At 54.4% G+C, this 19721-nt stretch overlaps 6 protein-coding genes across 6 annotated transcripts; 2 read left to right on the forward strand and 4 right to left on the reverse strand.

Moving 5' to 3' along the window:
• Nucleotides 1-1665: 1665 nt before the first annotated feature.
• PG997_011356 (uncharacterized protein) lies at nt 1666-3697 on the reverse strand (the record flags this gene model as incomplete). Its single annotated transcript, XM_066815671.1, has 5 exons — nt 1666-1861; nt 1937-3113; nt 3171-3223; nt 3325-3437; nt 3512-3697. The coding sequence occupies 5 exons, from the start codon at nt 3695-3697 to the stop codon at nt 1666-1668; spliced, it is 1725 nt and encodes a 574-aa protein (XP_066664961.1).
• Nucleotides 3698-4562: 865 nt separating this feature from the next.
• On the forward strand, nt 4563-6573 carry PG997_011357 (2-3-cyclic-nucleotide 2-phosphodiesterase; the record flags this gene model as incomplete). The annotated part of the gene is made up of 3 exons (XM_066815672.1): nt 4563-4783; nt 4813-5040; nt 5172-6573. The coding sequence occupies 3 exons, from the start codon at nt 4563-4565 to the stop codon at nt 6571-6573; spliced, it is 1851 nt and encodes a 616-aa protein (XP_066664962.1).
• A 400-nt stretch (nt 6574-6973) lies between these two features.
• PG997_011358 (uncharacterized protein) lies at nt 6974-8867 on the reverse strand (the record flags this gene model as incomplete). Its single annotated transcript, XM_066815673.1, has 5 exons — nt 6974-7096; nt 7192-7515; nt 7609-7844; nt 7919-7986; nt 8071-8867. The coding sequence occupies 5 exons, from the start codon at nt 8865-8867 to the stop codon at nt 6974-6976; spliced, it is 1548 nt and encodes a 515-aa protein (XP_066664963.1).
• A 1289-nt stretch (nt 8868-10156) lies between these two features.
• Nucleotides 10157-11894, reverse strand: PG997_011359 (uncharacterized protein; the record flags this gene model as incomplete). The annotated part of the gene is given in 5 exon segments (XM_066815674.1): nt 10157-10433; nt 10490-11193; nt 11364-11528; nt 11623-11753; nt 11765-11894. The coding sequence occupies 5 exon segments, from the start codon at nt 11892-11894 to the stop codon at nt 10157-10159; spliced, it is 1407 nt and encodes a 468-aa protein (XP_066664964.1).
• A 581-nt stretch (nt 11895-12475) lies between these two features.
• PG997_011360 (uncharacterized protein) lies at nt 12476-14186 on the reverse strand (the record flags this gene model as incomplete). Its single annotated transcript, XM_066815675.1, has 3 exons — nt 12476-13351; nt 13428-13888; nt 13970-14186. The coding sequence occupies 3 exons, from the start codon at nt 14184-14186 to the stop codon at nt 12476-12478; spliced, it is 1554 nt and encodes a 517-aa protein (XP_066664965.1).
• A 2604-nt stretch (nt 14187-16790) lies between these two features.
• On the forward strand, nt 16791-18138 carry PG997_011361 (uncharacterized protein; the record flags this gene model as incomplete). Its single annotated transcript, XM_066815676.1, has 2 exons — nt 16791-17652; nt 17717-18138. The coding sequence occupies 2 exons, from the start codon at nt 16791-16793 to the stop codon at nt 18136-18138; spliced, it is 1284 nt and encodes a 427-aa protein (XP_066664966.1).
• Between the last annotated feature and the right edge of the window lie 1583 nt (nt 18139-19721).

A 19721-nucleotide genomic window follows, 5' to 3' on the forward strand; every position in this document is an offset into this window, starting at 1 on the left:
ACGGTGTTTAGGGGAGGGTGAGCATGGTTGTAACTTGGGACGGCATTTTCTTTTCTTCTTGCCATCATTCTGGAGTTGGGAGACCGAAGACAAAGGAGAAAGAAGTGTGATACCCGCAAACGGCTGAGCGTGCCGCAGTTTCTTGTTTATCATTTATATCGAATTGGGGGTGGTTGCATCTGCATCACCTGGGCATCATACGGGGGCCTTGAAGGGGCAGGCAGGTGCATGAAACGATTAGAATGTTGACCAGCCAGTTTTGATTTGATCTTGGGGAGGTTTTGGGAGATATATAAACATCAACCCTGATTTGGGAGAAGGGGGGCGGCGCGAACGCTTCTATACAGCAGCACCTGCATGCAGCCTTATGCCCGAGGGCATTTTAGGTCGCTCTTTTCCTATGTGATCTTTTCAGAAAGAGTAGCTCGGTTACTCATACATCTGACCCGTTGTACGCTGGAGCGAGAAAGTAATATAAACTAGACTCATCTTGACAGTCCAAAGATCCATGTGATGGATGTGATTCGTCTGCCGTTTAGCTAACAATCTGGACCTGAGATGTTGGATCCTAATCCTGGGTTTCAACCCGTAGCTTCACCACTCATAGTGGTTCCCACGCCGCGACTCGAAAGACGTCGGGGCAAGGGACTCTGCATAGCGAAGTTACATTATAGCTCGTGCATCTCAGGCGGCTCCTGTGAAGAGGCGGCCGACCTGCAGTGAGCCTGAAGCCTCATGATCTCATCTGTGCAGAATGAGTAGGTAAGTCCCTGGTCAACTGCTTGCAAATCCACATAAAAGGGGCCGGCCATGGAACAAACCTGCAAAAGCGTCGCCCTGACCGCTAGTACGTAGACACGCGAGGCACGAGGTTGAGCTCGAGTAGTCGTCGAGGCTGCATAGGCATTGCAGTTGTTGCGATAATGGGCTGTTGGGGTTGCTGCTGCTGCTGATGCTGGAACACGATGTGGTGAGCTGGACGAAGGCTTCGCATGCTTGCTGGCAGTTGTCTGTAGGGGAGGAGGAGGGAGAGGAGTGGGTTTTGGCGGCGAGCGTGGTTAAGGGGACGAATGAGAGGATCGTGAAGATCATCAGGGTCATTATAGAAGCTATGGAACCCATCGTGGATGAGATTAGTTATGTCTAAATGGGAGTTTGATTATCTAGTGAGATGAGAGTTTTCGAGAATGTATCTCGTTGACTTGATGTCGTTGGTGATGAGGGGAAAATGGTAAACGAAACACGAGCTTGTCCGAGATGTCAGAGAGGTGTGTGGTTGAGACCCAGATGTCTGAGCATTGACGGCCTGACTCGTGACTTCGTCCGAAGTTCCTGCTGGGCCGGTCGGTTTCCCAACTTACTGGTTCTTGTTGCATTCTCATCGCTTCATTCAAAACCAGCGCTGATTTAATTTTTACATGCTGGTTAATGAGCAGGTTATATATTGCTCGCGCTTGTTGGAAATGATGGCTGATACATTGTCTGATGCTTTTTCTCAGCCAGCGGGCGTGGCGTCATCCCCGAGCCCCACGCTCTGAATTAGCCCCTCAGGCCGACGAGCTGCTAGGAGAACCCAAATCGTCTACAGAACGGCCCCGACGAGAACATCCATTTTGCAGGAAAAGTGCTGATATATTTTGCGACATATTGCGGGTGTCTTTCTTGTCATATTCCCGAGTCGTCCTGCTCATCGTCCGCCTGATCCGGCGAGTGATAGAACGGAGCCCAGTCACGACACGCGCGGTCCATATCCGCCGCATCGTCCGCCAGCAAGCCCGGAATCTCCGAGGCCCTCTCGACCACCTGCATGGCAAGTCCTTGGCTTGCGTGCCATGCGATGTGGCAATGAAACAGCCAGGAACTGCGGTCGCGCGTTATTGTCAGCCAGCCCATATATGAACTTGAGGGAGGAAGATGAGGAAAGGAGTATACTCACCCGGGGTTATCCGTCTTGAACGCAATCACCGTATACCCGTTCCCGTACAACGTGACGGTATCCCTCCGCGGTGGGTTCCTCGTGTTGAGCTCGACGAGGCCGGGCACGAACGCACCGCGCCCCTGCGCCAGCACGTAGAAGTCGTGGCCGTGCAGGTGCAGCGGGTGATACGCGTTGACGAGCCCCAGGTCCTGGATGATCCAGTAGACCCACTGGTCGGCCGCGTCGAGCGTAACCACGTTGCTCTCGGACGGGAATTCGAGTCGTTCGAGGCCCTTCTCCTTGTACACGCCCAGCAGCGTCGGCTCCGACCAGTTCACCACGAGCGTCTTGCCGTGCAGCGTCCACTTGAAGACGAGGTCCAGCTCGTAGTACCAGCCGACCCCAATCGTCTCGCGCACGTCCGCGCTGCCGACCTCGTGTGCGACCCAGGGGACGAGGCTCTCGGCCGGCTCGTCGCCGCAGCTGTTCGTGATGGCGCGGTTGACGGTGGTGGTGAGCTCGGACTCGGTGTCGGCGCCTGCGTACCGCACGATGCCTAGGATGTTGTCCTTGTTGTCGTTGTCGTTGTTGTTGCAGGCCGTCTGATAGATGGCGCGCAGCCAGTAGTTGCCGATCGGCTGGTCGGCTTCCACGATGACGTCGTAGCGCTGTCCGCTCGCGAGGATGATACTGTCGGCCTGGTACGGTCGGATGGGCACGAGGTCGGCCGCGATCACTGTGAGTTTGTGGTCGTCGATGGCGAACTTCATGTAGCCGTCGGTCTGGGCGCCGATGACGCGGAAGCGGTACTTGAGCCCCTTTTCGAAACTAACCTCGTACCGTGCCGTCGTGTTTCCGACACATGCGGGGTCTTGGGTTTTGCTACAATCGTACGGGTTCATGCCGTTGATTAGACCGTTCGCGGCCACCGGCTGGACCAGGGCTAGACGGTGCTGGTACGTCTCCCACGTCTCCCACGCCGTGACGTGCGGCCAGTCCATGACCATCACCGGTCCCAAGTCAACATCATAGTTTGCAGTCGCAGGGCCGTGGATCACTATTGGTCCGAACAGTCCCTCTGCTAGTTGCAGGCTGAAGTGCGAGTGGTACCAGGCCGTGCCGTACTGGGTGGCCTGGAACCGGTAGGTCATGGTACTACCTGGAACGATGGGACATTGTGTCACTCCGGGGACACCTGGGGCGGATCAGCTGGGCTCAGATTATCTCGAGGGACACTAAAGGATCTACAGACCATCGTGGGCAACACTACCCTTCTGATGCATGCCGTGCCAGTGTATGGACGTTCTGTATCAAGGTGAGTTTTGCATTGTACGACAGGAGATTCACAAATGAGGCCGGTTGACGTACCCATTATTCTTCAACTTGTTGGTGATATGGATAATGACATTGTCTCCCAGTCTGCCTCGATAGTCGGGCCCGGGATCGAACCGTTGAAAGCCATGACTGGGCGCAGATAGCCATCGGGGGCCAAGACCGTCTCTTCGGCAGTGAGCCAATACTATGGCAAATGTGTTTTTGATCAGCATGTTCCTGCACATCTTCGGCGCGTTGCGGACTTTTCTTTCGACTTACCTCCCGGGTGTTTCCCGTCCTCGGTGCTTCCTCGAGCCAATCCGTATCGATGCTGTACTCTCCCCAGCAACGTCGCGATGTAGCGGTGTTCTCACAGGGCTCGCTACCGCGGACAGCCGCCGCAGCGGCACCCATAGCTTGGCAGGCGACACTCAGGCCTAGGAGACCGTGGGCGAGGAGGGCCATAATGCGCGCGATCTCGACGGGTTCTCTAGGGGTCTACTTTAAATGCGAGTCTTCAAGTATGAAGGACAGCTACAAAAGAGATCATGGAGCCCTTGCAGGACGGTATGGCGAGAAGGTCGAACATGATGTCTCATGGGTGACAACAGGTGATATCTCTATATAAGGGATCACTTGGGATTGCAGGGTGGGAACGACACACAGCAAACCCAGCCCTCGGCCAGCGATACCAAGAACTATAATCCCGACCCATCCTCGGGCCCTCCCTATAGTGCGGAAATAGGGAAATTTTGCTGGATATGATCCTAGATCACTCGAAATTGTCGAAAGGGGCAATACCTGCGATCACACTTGAAGGTGACAGTGCATCTGCACCGAGTGGTTTGCCCCATCTTACCAAGTGGGTTGGCAAGATGCATGCAGCATCCATGCGAGGAATGTTTCCCCAATGATGTGGGTAGCAGTCGCATTTGGAGACACGATATTTCTCCTCCAGCCGAGGCTTCGGCTTTGGTTGGAGTTGTCTTCAGTTGCGGGGAATCCCTGTAAAGAATCAACCTGTGTTGCTGCACCAACGTTACACTTGGAACATTTGGAAGAGCCATGGCACGGCGCATGTTACTGCGCAGGTTCTCCAACCAACTGCCCAGCCCATTCGGCTCAGGAAACCAGAAGGGAGCCATTGCGGAGTTTCCCAGCTACGGATCTACTGGATCTTGTAGGGTCGTAATATATTCAATCCAACTTGTGTTTAGCGACATATCAACTTTAAGCCTCAGAAAAGTCATGCCGGCAGCCGAGCTTGTTCTCCTTCATTTCAATGATGCAGTAGGTAGTCCTACGGGACCATCCAGGTCTTCCATTACTGATGTCCTGGCAGTATCATATATCGAAACAGGACGTGATTGCCCGATTCTTGACCCAATTGCGAGGGTATCGCGAGAAGTATAAGTCATGTGCGCCCTTCACCATCTTCTCCGGTGACATCTTCTCCCCGTCGCTCGAAGCGTCGATTCTACGGGGAGCGCACATCCTGCCACTTTTGAAAGAGCTACAAGTTGATCTGGCTTGTTATGGAAACCATGGCAAGTATCCTCCCTGCTTTGGAATTATGATAGCCATAATAACCCGTATCTGGTAGACTTTGACTTCGGATACCACAGACTTCGGGAGCTCACGGCTCAGACAGATTTCCCCTGGTTACTCTCCAACGTGTTCCATATAACCAGTCACGATTCGTCTGGGGGCAGTCATGGCTCGACCGATGCCCTTCTTGCCGGGGCTCAGAAATACCACGTTGTGACACTGCAGGGATTTCGAGTCGGCTTCTTCGGTCTAACTGGAACGTAAGTGTGCTTAGTTAGTGGTGATTCCTAGGCCATGCTATTCCGAGGGAAAGTGGTTCACGCCTACTTGTTCCCTGACTGAGCAAAGCACTTCTTACCAGCTGACACGAGACGGGGTGAATAAACAACAGGGACTGGCCATCTAACTGCCGGGAACTCCCACGCTGCATCATTGAGGACCCGATCGAAAGCGTGCGAGCATGTACCCGCCACCTGCGTCGCGTCGCAGGTTGCGACTTCGTCATCGCCGTCACGCACATGCGCCTCGCGGAGGACATTGAACTGTCCGAAGCCCTCGGCGGCGATGGAGAAGTGGCGGTGGATCCAGACGAGAGACTTGATCTGATTCTCGGCGGCCACGATCATGACTTGCTTCGGCGGTACGGAGGAGATCTCAAGCGCTACGCAACCCGTGCGAAGGACCCCAGAGTACTGGATTGCCACGATACAGACGCTGCTGCTGATAGTATCAACGGTATGGTCCCGAAAGCCCGCGGCGCCGTCCGCATTGTCAAGAGCGGCACCGACTGGGAAGGGCTATCCTGCGTGACGCTGCATGTGGACCATCGTGCCACCGCCCCTAGTGGCAGTGACGGAGACTCTGAGGCCGTTCTTCAGTCCGTCACGGTCGAGCAGATTGCCGACATGTCGCGCGCGACGGTGGAGGATCAAGCCGTGCTGGAAGACAGCAGGTGGCGCGTGACCGAGTGCCTCCGGGGCATCCACCAACAGATCGACAGACTCGAAGCCGATCCGCTCGTCCACACAGCCGTTCCGCTCCAGGGCCTTGGCAGGATCATCCGGTCGCAAGAGTCCAACCTCGGCAACATGCTCGCGGACATGGTGCGCGCCTTCTACGACGTCGAGATCGGCCTCGTCAACGGCGGAAGTATTCGCTGCGACAAGGTCATCCAAGCCACTTTCGGCGCTGATCATGATGTGGCATCGCCGCTCACCGTGCGAGATCTGATCGAGATCCTACCGTTCGACAACACCATCGTCGTGAAGCGGGTTACGGCCGATGTCCTGCTTACTGCTCTGGAAAACTCCTTCTCGGATGCACATACCGACGGGAGGTTTCTCCATTACTCGGGGCTCCGAGTGGTGGCGGACTGGTCGAGACCGGAAGGCAGCCGCATCCTGGAGGTCTGGCAGTGCCCTCAGGGCACCCAAGACGAGAGGCGCATATGCTCCGGAGACGAGCGTGAGTTTACCGTTGCCATGGTCGCGTTCATCGCGGACGGATTTGATGGGTATGTGTGCTTCCAAGACCAGGAGACGCTGGTCAGCGAGGACGCTGGGTTTACCGATACGCAGCTGCTTCTTCGCACGCTGGGTTACCGGTACGGAAATGAGAAGAAAGAGGGAGATATGGAAAACATGGAAGAAGGCGACGAAGGTGCTGAACTAGATGAGCTGCGTTTCAAACGTGCTCGGGGCGCTATTTCTCGCCAGTCTTCGGACGTCGACGGGCTGCCCATCGTGGCACCAGCAATTGAGGGCCGCATAGTGACGTGGAGGGGCGAAAAGTGATCACTACAACAGCTTCAATACCCTGGCAGTCATAAAATTTTAGCTAGCAGACTATATACTCCCTGTTCAAACTCATTTTCCCCCATTTATCGTGTAATACAACACGAGAATATAAGTCAAGGAAGTGTACAACAGACTTGATGCTCCACTGAATCGGCGTGGGGCAGCGGCGGAGGCGGATAACAGTGGACTTGCACACACTAAAGTTATGCCGTAGGGCCTAAAGCAGCTGAAACATCTTCTCCAACCCACTGAAGAAGGTTCGAATAGCTTCAGCAACCTCGGGATTAAGGGAAAGAAAAAGAAATAACACTTGCTTCTCTCTTCTACTCATTTGGATCACCTCCTGTGTCGCAGTCACCTTTTCCTTCAACATCCTTCTCCATTTATACAGACTCATCTATTCCATGTCCACAGCTTTCGTAACGCGCACCATCAGACCCGAGTCACGGAAGAGGGCGTAGCTCTCGGAGCGCAAGGGATGCTGAGGCTCTATGAGCTGGAAATCGAATTCCCGCAACAGCTTCATGCCGGTTAGCAAACTGACACTCCTCGTCACATCACACGCAATGTCCATACTTTGTCAGCGACAATCGCCATCGTCGGGGGGCTACATACCTGGAAGTAAACCTTGTGAAACTCCATGAACGCGAGCGGCTTCCCCGCGCACATGAAGCGGCCGTGCCCGAAATTGAGCTCGACGTTGCGGCGCATCGCGACGAGCGCGGCCGGCGAGGGCAGCTCGAGGAAGCGCTCGGGGCGGAAGACGTCGGCGTCGGCGCCGAACAGGCTCGTGGACCGCAGGATGGCGGCGAAGTTGATGGCGATGGAGGTCCCGCCGGGGACGAAGCGGCCGTCGATGGTGTCGCCGCCCGCGGGGACTTCCTTGGCTTGTTGGCCGGTGGTTACGGGGCGCATGCGGAGGCCTTCGTAGAGGACGGCCTATTGTACTTGTGAGTTAGGAGTGAGATGATGTAGAAGATGGAGAACAAAGTGAGGAGAGAGAAAGATTGTGTGTCTTCTCATTTGACTAACCTGGAGATAAGGCAGTTGCTTGGCCTCTGCTACCGTGATCACAGGACTCGAGGCCCGGCCTTCGCGGATCGCGGCGCGGATCTCCGCCTTGAGTTTCTGGTACACACGGGGGCAGGATAAGATGTATAACATCGTGATTCGAATGGCGGAGGCGGATGTGTCGGACCCCGCAACAAACATGAAGAGCGCCTCGCTTTCACATTCCGCCTGGGTCAGGCCGTGGTTGATGAACGACCCTGGGAAATGACAAAGTGAGCCAAGTCGATCAGTAAACGAACCCATCTTATATCACCCACTCAAGCGTCTTCACTTACCAGCATATCCGACTTGCCTTCCTGGACCTGACCGTATCGGGAGCGGACAACATCGTTGGTGACTCTGTACCATGTTGTTAGTCATGAATGCCATCTCGGTATATGTGGATATGTAAGGGTAAATTCGATTCCAGAGATCATGACATACTTCATCAGCGGCCCCATGCCTGACTTGTCCGTCTCGCGAGGGCCGAGAAGTCTCAAGCCGACGGAGGAGTAAAGAATACGGCGGATCCAGGGGACGTCGGTCGTGAGGCCCATCTTCGGCACGTGTTCGCCGAGGACCTCATGGAATTTGTACGGGTCCGAGTTCTTCGCACAGCACCCGAACTCGGTTCCGAGGGCCACTTTGGAGATAACATCCAGGGTGAAGAACGAAATCACGTCGATAAGGGGCATAGTGCGGAAGACGCCCTCCTCGGGTGTTGAAAGGTACGTCCGGCGAATAAGGACGAGTAGATTGAGGATTTGCTGGTCGACGCATTGCTCCAGGTGCGGCGTGTCTCGGCCGCTGTACGCGGGCGCCAACCGGGCCTTCATCTTATCGTGCTGGATCGGGTCCCGGACCATGAACATGGTGCCGTGGTACGGGTTCAGGCGGTGTCCGTCGACCCACTCGGACTTGCCGTACATGCTCTTGGTGTTGGACATGCGCTTCACGAGCTCCGGGTCCGAGGTCGTGAGCGCATTGGGTCCGATGCGGGCCAGGCTGCCGTACTTGTCGCTGATGCCCAGGTACACGGCGTGGGCTTTCCCGCTATAGGCCACCCAGCCGACCCAGGCCGACGTCAGACCGGTGTACCATGGCCCGGGAATGTGTCTTAGGCGGTACCAAGAGACGAAGGTCGCTACTATAAACCAAAAGGCTAATAGCCCGGCCACAATAGACGCGACACTGCTGGCATCTCTGTCGCCAATGTTGAGTGGCATACGTGCGATAGCCATTGCCGTATTCTTCTGCTGAATCAGGTTGAGAGGACAGTCGATTGCCTACCTACCCCTCCGGACATTGTCCCTTATAAAGCATTGTTTCGCGTAAATCCCACTACTTACCTCACGCAAGGAGACCGGTGGTAACCAGCCATGTGGTTTACCCCTGCTCAACCTGTCAAATTACTGGCTCCTCCCGACTGCCACGCTGGTGCTTAACTGGCTCCCCTCCAGCACTTGCAGGGTGGGTGGTGCAGTAAGTACGCCGGTAGCTCAACTGTATGGGGGGATGCCGCTGCTCTCTCTCTCTTTCTCTCTCTCTCCCTCCCTCCCTCTCTCTCTATCTCTCACCCGTCTCCAACTTCCGACAGCTGCAGGTATACGTACATGGGTGGTGTAGCATCCGACGAATGAGAGAAGCCGGTTTCGCGTCTCGACAGGTCCACTAAAAGGAAGAACCACATGCTTCAGTTTCGTTGAGGCTACGGCACAGCGCGGGCTGATCGCTTTTCCCATCTCTGCAAGAGAAAGAATGGGGCCCGGAGAGACTACGCCGGAGGAACTGCTGGCGGAATTTCCTCAAACATCTTATAGATGACGCTGTACTCCATATTTGGTTCTTATGGTCAGACCCTTGACAAAGGGGGAAAAAAACAGTCGATGATAACCAGGCAATCGCTTTAGTTTGTTGGTCCAGTCACCGTCTCGTATCCAAAAATGTGGGCTGGTGGGCGGCTTGGAGACTATACCAAAAGGGCAATACTATTCCCGTATTATAGATGCAAGGGATGATCATTGAGCTCAGCCGATGCCCTTACTTCCGAAGCGGGCCAAGCGTACACGGTTTCAAAGCAAGGGGATCTAGTCAGAGTTGCCGGTATAATTGCGCGGAATTACGGTGCGGGCGTGGTGGCTGGAGCAGCGCCAACGGGTTGGCATGTTTGACCACAAGACGGTTGCTTATACGTTGGGTGCTTGCTGTGCGATTTTCAAATCAAGCATGATCGACTGGTCTCGGTTCTAACCCCAGGGACCAGCAATTTGAGAGAAAGCGAATTTCATTGCGGTGTGCACGTCAAGTGATGTATCTAAGTGCATTGGCTCGGAAGGAAGCGAGCTCCAGGCAGGCTTGCTATGGAATTATTACACAGGTCGTGACTCGAGCCAAACACCACTCTTGTCGTTTGCCCATCACGACTCGCCAAACCCATCTCGGCTCGCCTAATCCCGCAACCCGTCCAATCTCTGCTGCGTGATCTGATACACATCCGGCAACCCGGTCCTCCCCCACCCCTCCCCCGCCATCAACTTGACCAGCCCCGGCGCCGCCGTAAAGATCCGCGCCATGCCGTGCCCGCAGTGGCCCGCGCACACCCACTGTCCCGCCCCCGCGGTCCGGGCATCTCGCCCACGAACGGCACGCCGTCGGCCGCGACGCCAATGATGCCGCTCCACGAGTACTCGTACCCGGCGCCCGGCCCCAGCCCGTCGTCCTCGGCAGACTCGCGCCACCCGTCGAACTGCGCCTCGGCGAACTGGCGCACCTCGTCCGTAACCAGCCTCGCCGCCGCCGTGCCTTCACTATCACCACTACCGTTTCCCCCGCCGAGGAGGAGGAGAGCCCGTCGTCGACGCACCGCTGGTCCGCCGCGGGCTGCGCGGCGACCCATTCGTCCAGCTTGAGCTGGCCCGGGTTCGAGCCGCCGACCATGACGACGCCGTCGGCGCCGTAGCGCGGGTTGATGCTGAACAAGGAGCCGTCGCGCAGGAGGACGCCGTACGAGTTGCGCAGGGCGCCCGAGCCCGCGAAACTGAGGGGCGGGATCACCTTGTTGCACATGTGCGGCTTGGGCCGGATCAGGCCTCGGAGGGAGGGCTCGTAGGCGGGCAGGTACGCGTTGGAGGCGTGGACGACGTCAACGCACGCGATGGCGCCGCGGTCGGTGTGGACTGTCCAGCGGTAGTTCTTCGTCTTTTCCCCACTCTCCTTCTCCTTCGTCTTTTTCGTGTCATCGTAAGGACTCACCCGCCGCACCGGCGTAAACGTCTGCAGATTCACCCCCGCCGCCAAATTGACCCCCATGACGTGCGCCACCAGCTTGCGCGGCTGCAGCGTCGCGGCCGGCCAGGCGTAGCAGGCCTGCGCGCCCGCGAGGCGGCTGATCCGCCGGGCCTCCGCCGGGTCCGCCGTCACCTTGACGTGGTCGACCTTGCCGCCCGCGGCGCGGTAGCGGTCGAAGACGTCGCGGGCCAGCGCGGCCGTCTCGGCGTCGAGGGGCACGTCGAGGGTGTCGCCGACCCAGAGGTCGCAGTCGACGTTCTTTTTCGCGGATGTAGGCGACTAGGGCTTCCCAGGTGTCTTGTTCGTTTTGTAGGATCTGATGGATCAAGTCAGCAAGCTTAAGTAAGTACCATGTAGAGGATAGGGTAAGAGAGAGAAAAGGATGGAGGCGGGGCTGGAGGATTGTATATGTAGGTATCGAGCAGAGAAAGAAAGGGCCTCGCACTTACCTTCATAGCCTGCTCAGCACCAAACTGCTTCTCATACTTCCCGAATCCCCTCCACTGGTCAGGTTTGCAATGCCCAGCATTCCGCCCCGTGGCGCCCGAGCAAAAAGTCCCGGGCCTCGAGCACAACCACGCTCTTATCGGGCCAAGTCTCTTTGTGATACTTGGCTACGAGCGTCCCTGTGATCTAGAGAAAACAGATTGATTAGCTGGCTGGAGATACCATACCGATACCACAACCCTTTAATCCCCCTGGACTTACACCACTTCCAATAATCACCGTGTCCGCCGCCTCCGGCAGCTGCTCAGTCGTCCGGTGGCTAATCAGCTCGTCACAGCGCACCTGCTGCAGCCAGTAGGACAGCGACTGCCCTTGGGCCTCGGGAACCCCCACTGCCCCGCACCACCACCCACTGCCTCCTTCCAGCCGCCAATGGCCTCGTCTACATTGAGAATGGCATCGGAGCCCGGCTTCGTGACGCCAGTGACGAGCTTCGCAGGGTCTGCTGGTGTTGCTGTTTGTTTTTCGGCCATTTTATTGACTTCCCGAAGGAGAATCGATGTAAGAGAATGGGATCGTTGCGTCTTCAGAGGTCAAAGGAGAAAGCGGCAAGACAGAGAGAGTATGGGTGTGATGTTATTCATCCATATCTGAATGCGCAAACTTATATAGCTGCTGCCATCCCACATCTGAGCGTTATCAGCCGGAGCCTACATCCGACGGGCACCCGCTCTGCATGCCGATCTGCGGAGGGTGGAGCAGGGGACAGGGCCAGCCGATTCGTCGACGACTAGATTGACTTTATAGAACTGGGGAAAGAGTCAATGGCACCATCACAATGTCACAGCATGACAATCGTTGGACATCAATCATGGTTGTACAGTTCCTGGGCGTTCTAATATCTCGAATATTGCGTCAGTCATGGTTAATAAACGAATGTGATACACCCAAAACACGTGGCAGTATGCCCTGTAGTAAGGCTCAGGGGCCATAGTAGATGACAGTTGAATAATGAATCGATTTGAACACCTTGTTCGGTTCAAGTAATTAGCCTACTAAGGTCTTACGCTGAAGTGATATCACAGATTATGGATTGCCCCAATTATTCACCGCTTTACTCAGGCGATCCAAGGCTCAGAATATCCAAGCCACCCTTGATCTCACTCTTGGAGGGCATCTTGTAGCGCCTCATCAGCTCCGCTGCCTGAGCCATGACAGGATCCCGTCCCATGCTGGCCAGAGCAACAACTGTTTCGCCCTTGCAGTAGTAAGCGACAAAGTTCGCCTCCGCTGGGTTACCGTTCAGGATGAGGTCATCGTATCCGTTGGATGTGTTTCCACAGTAGCGCAGCTGGGCTCCCAAAGCAGACCAGAAGATCGGAGTGAAGAACTCCGGCTTGATCGAAGGGTTGACGATGTGGCCTGCCACAATACGGCCGGATTGTTGGGCGACGTTCCAATGCTCAATACGCGTGTACTTGCCCTCTCCACCAGGTCCCTGGTAAGGGAACGATGCGATATCTCCAATGGCGTAGACATCCTTCAGGCCAACCACCGAATATTGCTCGTCAGTCTTCAGCGATCCGTCCTCCTCAAGTCGGACGACCTTATTCTCGCTCAGATATTCGGTAGATGGTGAAATACCAATACCAAGAACAACGAGATCTGCCTCCAGTTTAGTTCCATCCTTCAAGACTACAAAGCCGACCTTGGATGGGTCTGATGATGATGGCTCGGCCTTGTCAACGCTAGCGCCCATGTAGAACTTGACACCCTTGCCCTCGAGGCTCTTCTGGAGGCCGGCGCCGACTTCCTTTCCGAGAACACGCTCCAAAGGAGTGTTTTCCATTCCGATGACGGTGACAGTGTTATCCGCAGCTACGCAGTTGGCAAGTTCCATACCAATGAAACTGCTGCCGACGACGACGATCTTCTTTCCCTTATCGCCGATAGCAGTGTTGATTTCCTTGGCATTCTCGATATTGCGAAGCTTGAAGATGTTTTCAAGCACCTTGAAACCTTGTAAGGGAAGATTCCGGGGAGTGCCACCAGTGGCCAGGACCAACTTGTCGTAGCCGAAACTTGCCGCCGGCCTTGGTGGTAACCTCCTTGGAGCTGAAGTCGACACCAGTGACCTCTTGCTGAACAACGTCGACGGAGCCTGTCTTGAACCACTCGTCATCTCTCCACTGTAGCTTAGACACGTCGGTCATCAGAGCCTTGGACAGCTTGGTTCGGTCGATGGGGAGCACGCCTTCGTTTGTGATCATGGTGATCTTTCCACCGTAGCCCTTTTCGCGAAGTCCCTGGACCAAGCCAAGACCTCCACTACCTCCTCCCACAACGACGATCTTCTCGGACTTGGTAGCAGAGGTGCTCTTCAGGTTGGGTTGGCGTCGGCCCGCCTTGATGGTGGCCTCTTCGCCTTGTACGTAGACAGCTCCGTCCTTCTCGATGACTTTGAATACTGGCAAGGAATCTAGTGCAGGGGCGTCCTCGACGTCGCCGGTCTTGCCGTTGAAACAGGCTGCATGTAACAATCAGATGTTAGACGGTGGCAGTCAGGAGCAAACTTGCTCAATTGGTCCTATACAAGAAGAAAACATACCTCCGTGCCACGGGCAAGTGATGCGACCAGACTTGGTCATGACGCCCTTAACCAATGGTGCGCCATAGTGAGTGCACTTGGGACCGAGTGCCTGGATCTTGCCGCCGACATTGGCGAGGAGGACCTTGCCTCCCTCAATGCCTTCTACTTCTACCTCCTGCTTCTCTCCGGGCTGGAGGGACAGCGAGGAGATGTCCTTGAGCTTGAATTCGGACATGGCTCGAGTCTGGAACGAGAATATGGAATTACGCTTCTGGGCAACGAAGAAGTTGTTGGGCTTCACGGTGGCTCGCACAATTACTGGCCGCAAGAGTAGTGATCTTGCAGAATTCATGAAGGTGGAGGGGGAAGTGAATTCGCGAGAACGATGGGCGAGAGTCAACAAGGTATTGGTGGGAAGGACAGCTTCTCCGCTCTTCAGATCGTTCAATCATGCGATACCAGTACAGAGATGGCTGGATGGTAACCTAATACTTCGGCAATGACCGTTTGTCTCTTTTGACAGCGCGGTGAATTGATAGGTAGAGGCGCTGTAGAGTTATCTTCCAGGTGCATGGCTGTCCCTGTAGCTGGCCAGTAAAACAGCTGTTTTTTGCATGTCGTAATCGAGCCGGCCAGCAACATCTACGCGTAATCTGAAGCTTCTTAGTGGTCAGGCCTTATTGATAGCTCCCGCAAGTGACGGGCTAGTGACATCACCAAACTGCCCCACCGGCAGTTGCGCTGGCCATAGCTCCCTATGTTCGACATTGAAAATGGAGAACTGATCGTAGAACAAACCGATCCGGTCCAGTCAGCACACTACATGTACACATGTGTTACAAACGATGTGGATTGAATCCAAACCGAACGCTGAAGGCCCATCAAGGTAGCCGTTGTTGGTGAAGGAAATCTCAACTGCTTGTTCTGGTATCTCTTTAGCAGTGCTGACACTTGCTACTGCGACATGCCTTCTCCGCGAAGGATGTCGATTACCCCGCACTAGCTTGAAATCGGGCGCCGATCCAGCAAGTAAGCACCGACAAACGCTCGTAACTTCCTATCCTTTGGTGATTGGAGGACAGAATGGAGGAAGTAGAGGCATCTACATGCAGGTGCAATGGTGGGCATCTAGAAGGTATTCAGTCCTGACGCTGCGGCCGTGACCGGATCGACCTGGTTTGGAATGCCCGGCATACTTGGATTGGGGATTGTGCTTTCTACGCTTGCCCGCGGTGTAGCTGCGATCTGCTCTTCCTCGGTGGTATTGAAGTAACGTATAGTTTGCTTGAATCAACCACGGCGATGCTCTCAGGGTCTACCGCTGGACCAGCCGCGTTTACGCAGGTCAGGCGGCGACTGTAGCGCGCTATTCGGAAATTAGTAAAGTAAGTAGTTCCACAAGGGCACCGGCCTTGGCGAGCTGAATATCAAAAGGCGGTATTAGTATGTGAACAAGTTCATATGCCGCTCTGGCTCAAGTAGGATATATATATAGTTATTTGATACGAAGTACTTGGCTATGATTCCCGACTGCACCCCTACCGCGAGTCTTCGACAGTTCCACGGAATCAATTGAGATTACGCATCTAGAGGTACTCCCTGGGGCTTAAGTGCGAGGCCGCCATCGTAGTAAAAGGATCAACACACGCCACAGACGAGGCTTATATTTAGTAAGAAGCCAAGTCCAAACACTACCTAAGACAGTCCGTCCACCACCTGGCATGGCAATAAATCGGACTAAGATTGTAGATCAGCTGAAACACACAAGTAAAATTAGCATTGTATTCACAAACAAGAGGTGGAAGACGGCCAGACATACTCGGTATATCGTTCTGCGGGCAGAGTCATAAACAGTAACCCACCCAACTACCGAGACCACATTGGCAAAATGGGGGAGGGTTGCAGGCGGACTGAATCGACAGTAGGGTTGGGGATGTGGGCAGGGCATGGGTGGTCCCTGGGGATTGCAGGGGTGTCGTGTCTACTGAGCCAAGGACCGCGAAGAGATATTATGGAAGCCACACCGACTTCGCCAAAATCGACCAAGCCAAACAAGCGACACAACCTGACAACATCTTCGATCCTCCAGTTGCCATTTTCCGAAACGATCATCGCCAAATCTTCGCTTCTCAACTGCTGGTGCTTGGCTCTTGCATCCCCGCGGGCACCCTGGTGACCGGGAGGCCTGCCGAACGTGACTGGAGGTTGCATTGACCGCGAAGGCTGTGCAGACGAGAAGGACTCCGGATCCGAATCGATTGAAGCCTCACTTCTGGGGACATCTGGCCTCGAGCATCAGGTTTCCAGAATTCTTTTTATCGGTTTGCGTCCGTCAATCAGCCAGGCCAGCACCGATGCCTATTATGATCCATTCAAGGCACCATCGTCGCAAAGACAGCAACACACGTGCTCGAACACAGGCTTGAGGGGGACCCATTTGCACACTGATCGTTTGGGCCATTGCATTTCCTCCCTATACCCCAAATTCGGACTTGCGATCTCAATCAAGCAGGTGGAAGCTCTATCGTTCTCTGGTACGTGGCGTTTTGCACGCGATGAAGTGAGTGCATCATGGCACTCAACGGCAACAAGAAAAAAACGCATTCTCTGAGCCATAAGGCCTGGGCCAGCGCCCAAGAATGGGAATCTCACAGAGAAACCATCACTCGGTTGTTTTGGGATGAGAACCGGCCGCTAAGGGAGGTGGTCGAGATCATGAGTCGAGACCATGAGTTCAATGCAACGTAGGTGATGGCCAAGCCACGAAGCCACGCAACTCGCCAAGATGGTCGGACCCGAGCCAGCATCCTTACTTACATACTCTCCCCAAAGGCCCAAAATGTACAAGGCACGCACCCGGGAATGGGGCCTGAAGAAGAACTCCAAAGTCAGCGAAACAAGAGAGATCATTCGCCAAGCCAAACATGGAGAGATCACGGTGCCACTCGAGATTCGCGGTCGCAAGATTGGCTCGAAGATGCTAAAAGAGAACCTCCGAGTCGCCAAGTCGTCTTCAAGCTCCGATGATGGTGCTGATGATTGGAGCGTGGTCCGCTCGGTGTCGCCCTCCCCCGTGGCAACCATCATAAACCCACCAAATATACATCGCATGGCCGAAGCGGCTCTGCGGGCAATATCGGATTATTCGACTACGGCTTTTCAGTCACCAACTTTCACCTTCGCTTCCAGCAACATGACACCTTACAACTGGGGCTCGGAATCATGCACTTGGCTGCAAAGACTATGGGTTGCAGCCGACGATGTAGCCCAAGACCGAGACTCGGCTGCGAACTTCCAAAATCTTCATTACTGCTTTGACCTGTGCGTGTCAATCTTGCGACAAGAAAGCCCTGAAAGCTTAGCCGTGGCTCATGTCGCTTTCTTCAAGTTGCTGGCCGTCGGGCCGGAACTCGCCAAGGTCTTCAGTCGCTTTCTCCTTGGCTTGAGCACCATCAAGAAGGGTAGGACACACCCCCTAACACGATTCTGGCTAAAATACAACGACATGGACCCCGATGAGGCGCGAATGGCGGCCAGCACTGTATCAAGGGCATACTTCGATTGTGCGTCGGCGTATCTGAAGCAATCTAGCTGGATTGTGATGTATTTGCAGTGCAACCACTCTCGCCTCCTCCACAAGCAGGGCGCCTTCCCCTTATCCGAGGTAGAGACTATCTTCGAGAAGACACTCACGAAGATGAGTAACGACATGCTTAACGCCTCCTCTCTAACGGGAAATGGACTCTTTGGCACCCGACTTCCGAGCAGTGCAGATGCAGTTGGTGTTCTTCCTTTCCGACAACGGCCGGTTCTTCGAAGCGGACCAGTTACTGCAAGAGATCGGGCTCTGGTGGGAATCCAACCCGCAGAATGCCCAGAAGTATGCCGTTCTGTACTCGGTTTGGCTGATGGCGAAGGGGAAGACTTTCTACGGCCTGCAACGATACAGGGACGCACAGCCTTACTTCCTCGAGTACTACAAGCTCGTCAAGGCGACCGCGGGTCTCAGTCACTCGACTGCTACAAGTGCACTGTACTGGCTGAAGGAGAACACGCTCAAACTCGAGAGTGTGTCGGCCACCAATGAAGCCAGGCTGTTAGTGAAGGTTGAGGAAGAGTACAATGATTCCTGGGGCATGGCACGAATCGACAAGCAAGAGGCCACAGAGGAAAGGCCAATGGGATGAGACGCCATTCTTGGCCAACGTATGAGCCTCGAATACTTGAACAGAAACCTACAAGCCAATCGTCTACTTTCACTGGGAGAAGCGTCATTGTGTGTTTAGTCCTAGGGTGACTAGACCACCAGCCCATCTTGCCGATGTATGCCACACAGCACCGAATGTCCTGGTGGATCGATAACCGTTAGCGCCACTGTCTCAACGGCAACTACAAGCCATAGTCAACCATCAATCTTGTCTAGGTTCCCTGTCCATACGAGGGTTGCAGTCATGTGGTATCCCACAAGTCCAGACAAGAACCGCCCCCATCGAGCGGGCGCTCTACAGTCAATATGGTAACTCATTTAAGATTCTACCAAGAAACGCAGATGCAAGAACCGCATCGATTCTAATGTATTGGTTGGTCGAAACATATTTGCTCTTCTGAGGTCCGTGGGAGAGCTGCCCGAAGGCAAGGAGTCGGAGAACCATCGTTTGCTTCAGGCGTGGCGAATACACAACGGAACACCCTATTGGCCTGTGACTCAGTCTTGGAAGATAGAACGCAACGCATACGCCACTGAATCCATGCACAGGACTCATGATCATATGGTCACAATGCTTCCACCACATACGGGAGTTGCTGCGACGAAGTACAAATGAACTGGGATGAAACAACAAAGACAGCTCGATATTTATCGAGTCGCGATCTGTGTAAATCAAAATGGATTTGGGCAACAATATCATTCGAGCTCCGCAGCACAACCCCAAGCATGGCGACAAAGGCGAACTCGGCCTCAAATATAACCTAGAGTCTTGGGCATTCAATAAAAATTGACCTTGCCTGGTAACTCATCATCTTTCGTTTTCCAACGACGAAGAAATGCCCAGCAAATCCATGCTGCCTGAGTGCCCAACACCTAAATGCGCAAGATGGTGGTGTGGAACAACCCTGTTTTCTGGCGACCCCAATACAACCAAACATGCATTGGCAGACGCATATTGCAACACTCCATAAGGGCCTCGCGCTGCACTTCAAATAGAAACCGTCCGTATACGGAATCCCAGCTTATGTAACGTCATTTTGAGTGAGAGGATTGTACCCAGGCATTGCTGTTCTGCGGAACTTGTTAATCTCAGATTGCTCATGGCAACGACCAACGCATTTCATATGCTTGCGCATATATATTGCCAGCTTCATTATAAATAGTCAGTCTGGGCCATATCGTCTTACGGAAATCTACTATGCACATCCCAAAAGTCAATGTACGGGGTTTGTCCGTTGGTCAGCGAGCGAGAACCAACAATGCATGTTGGATTTGTTTGTCGCCAGGTAGCGCTTGTTTGCTCATGAAGGAAAAATATGAAGAGATATATCATCGTCGGGAAGCTACCTGATTTGCTCCCAGATAGCCAAAGGATTCGGAAGGGACATTGGGGGCGGTGAATTGGGCTTCGAACCTTGAGCAAACATGTATCATTCATTCAGGGGCGCAGTCCTATATAATGATGAGGGTTGATCGTTCTATCTTGGGATCTAAGTACTATGGGATAGGCATCTTGACCAAACACTAAGCATATACCATCATCAGAACAATACCGAGATAAAA

Source organism: Apiospora hydei (genome assembly GCF_038363865.1).
Source record: "Apiospora hydei strain CBS 114990 chromosome Unknown utg000008l_segment0_segment0, whole genome shotgun sequence".
Lineage (NCBI taxonomy): Eukaryota > Fungi > Ascomycota > Sordariomycetes > Amphisphaeriales > Apiosporaceae > Apiospora > Apiospora hydei.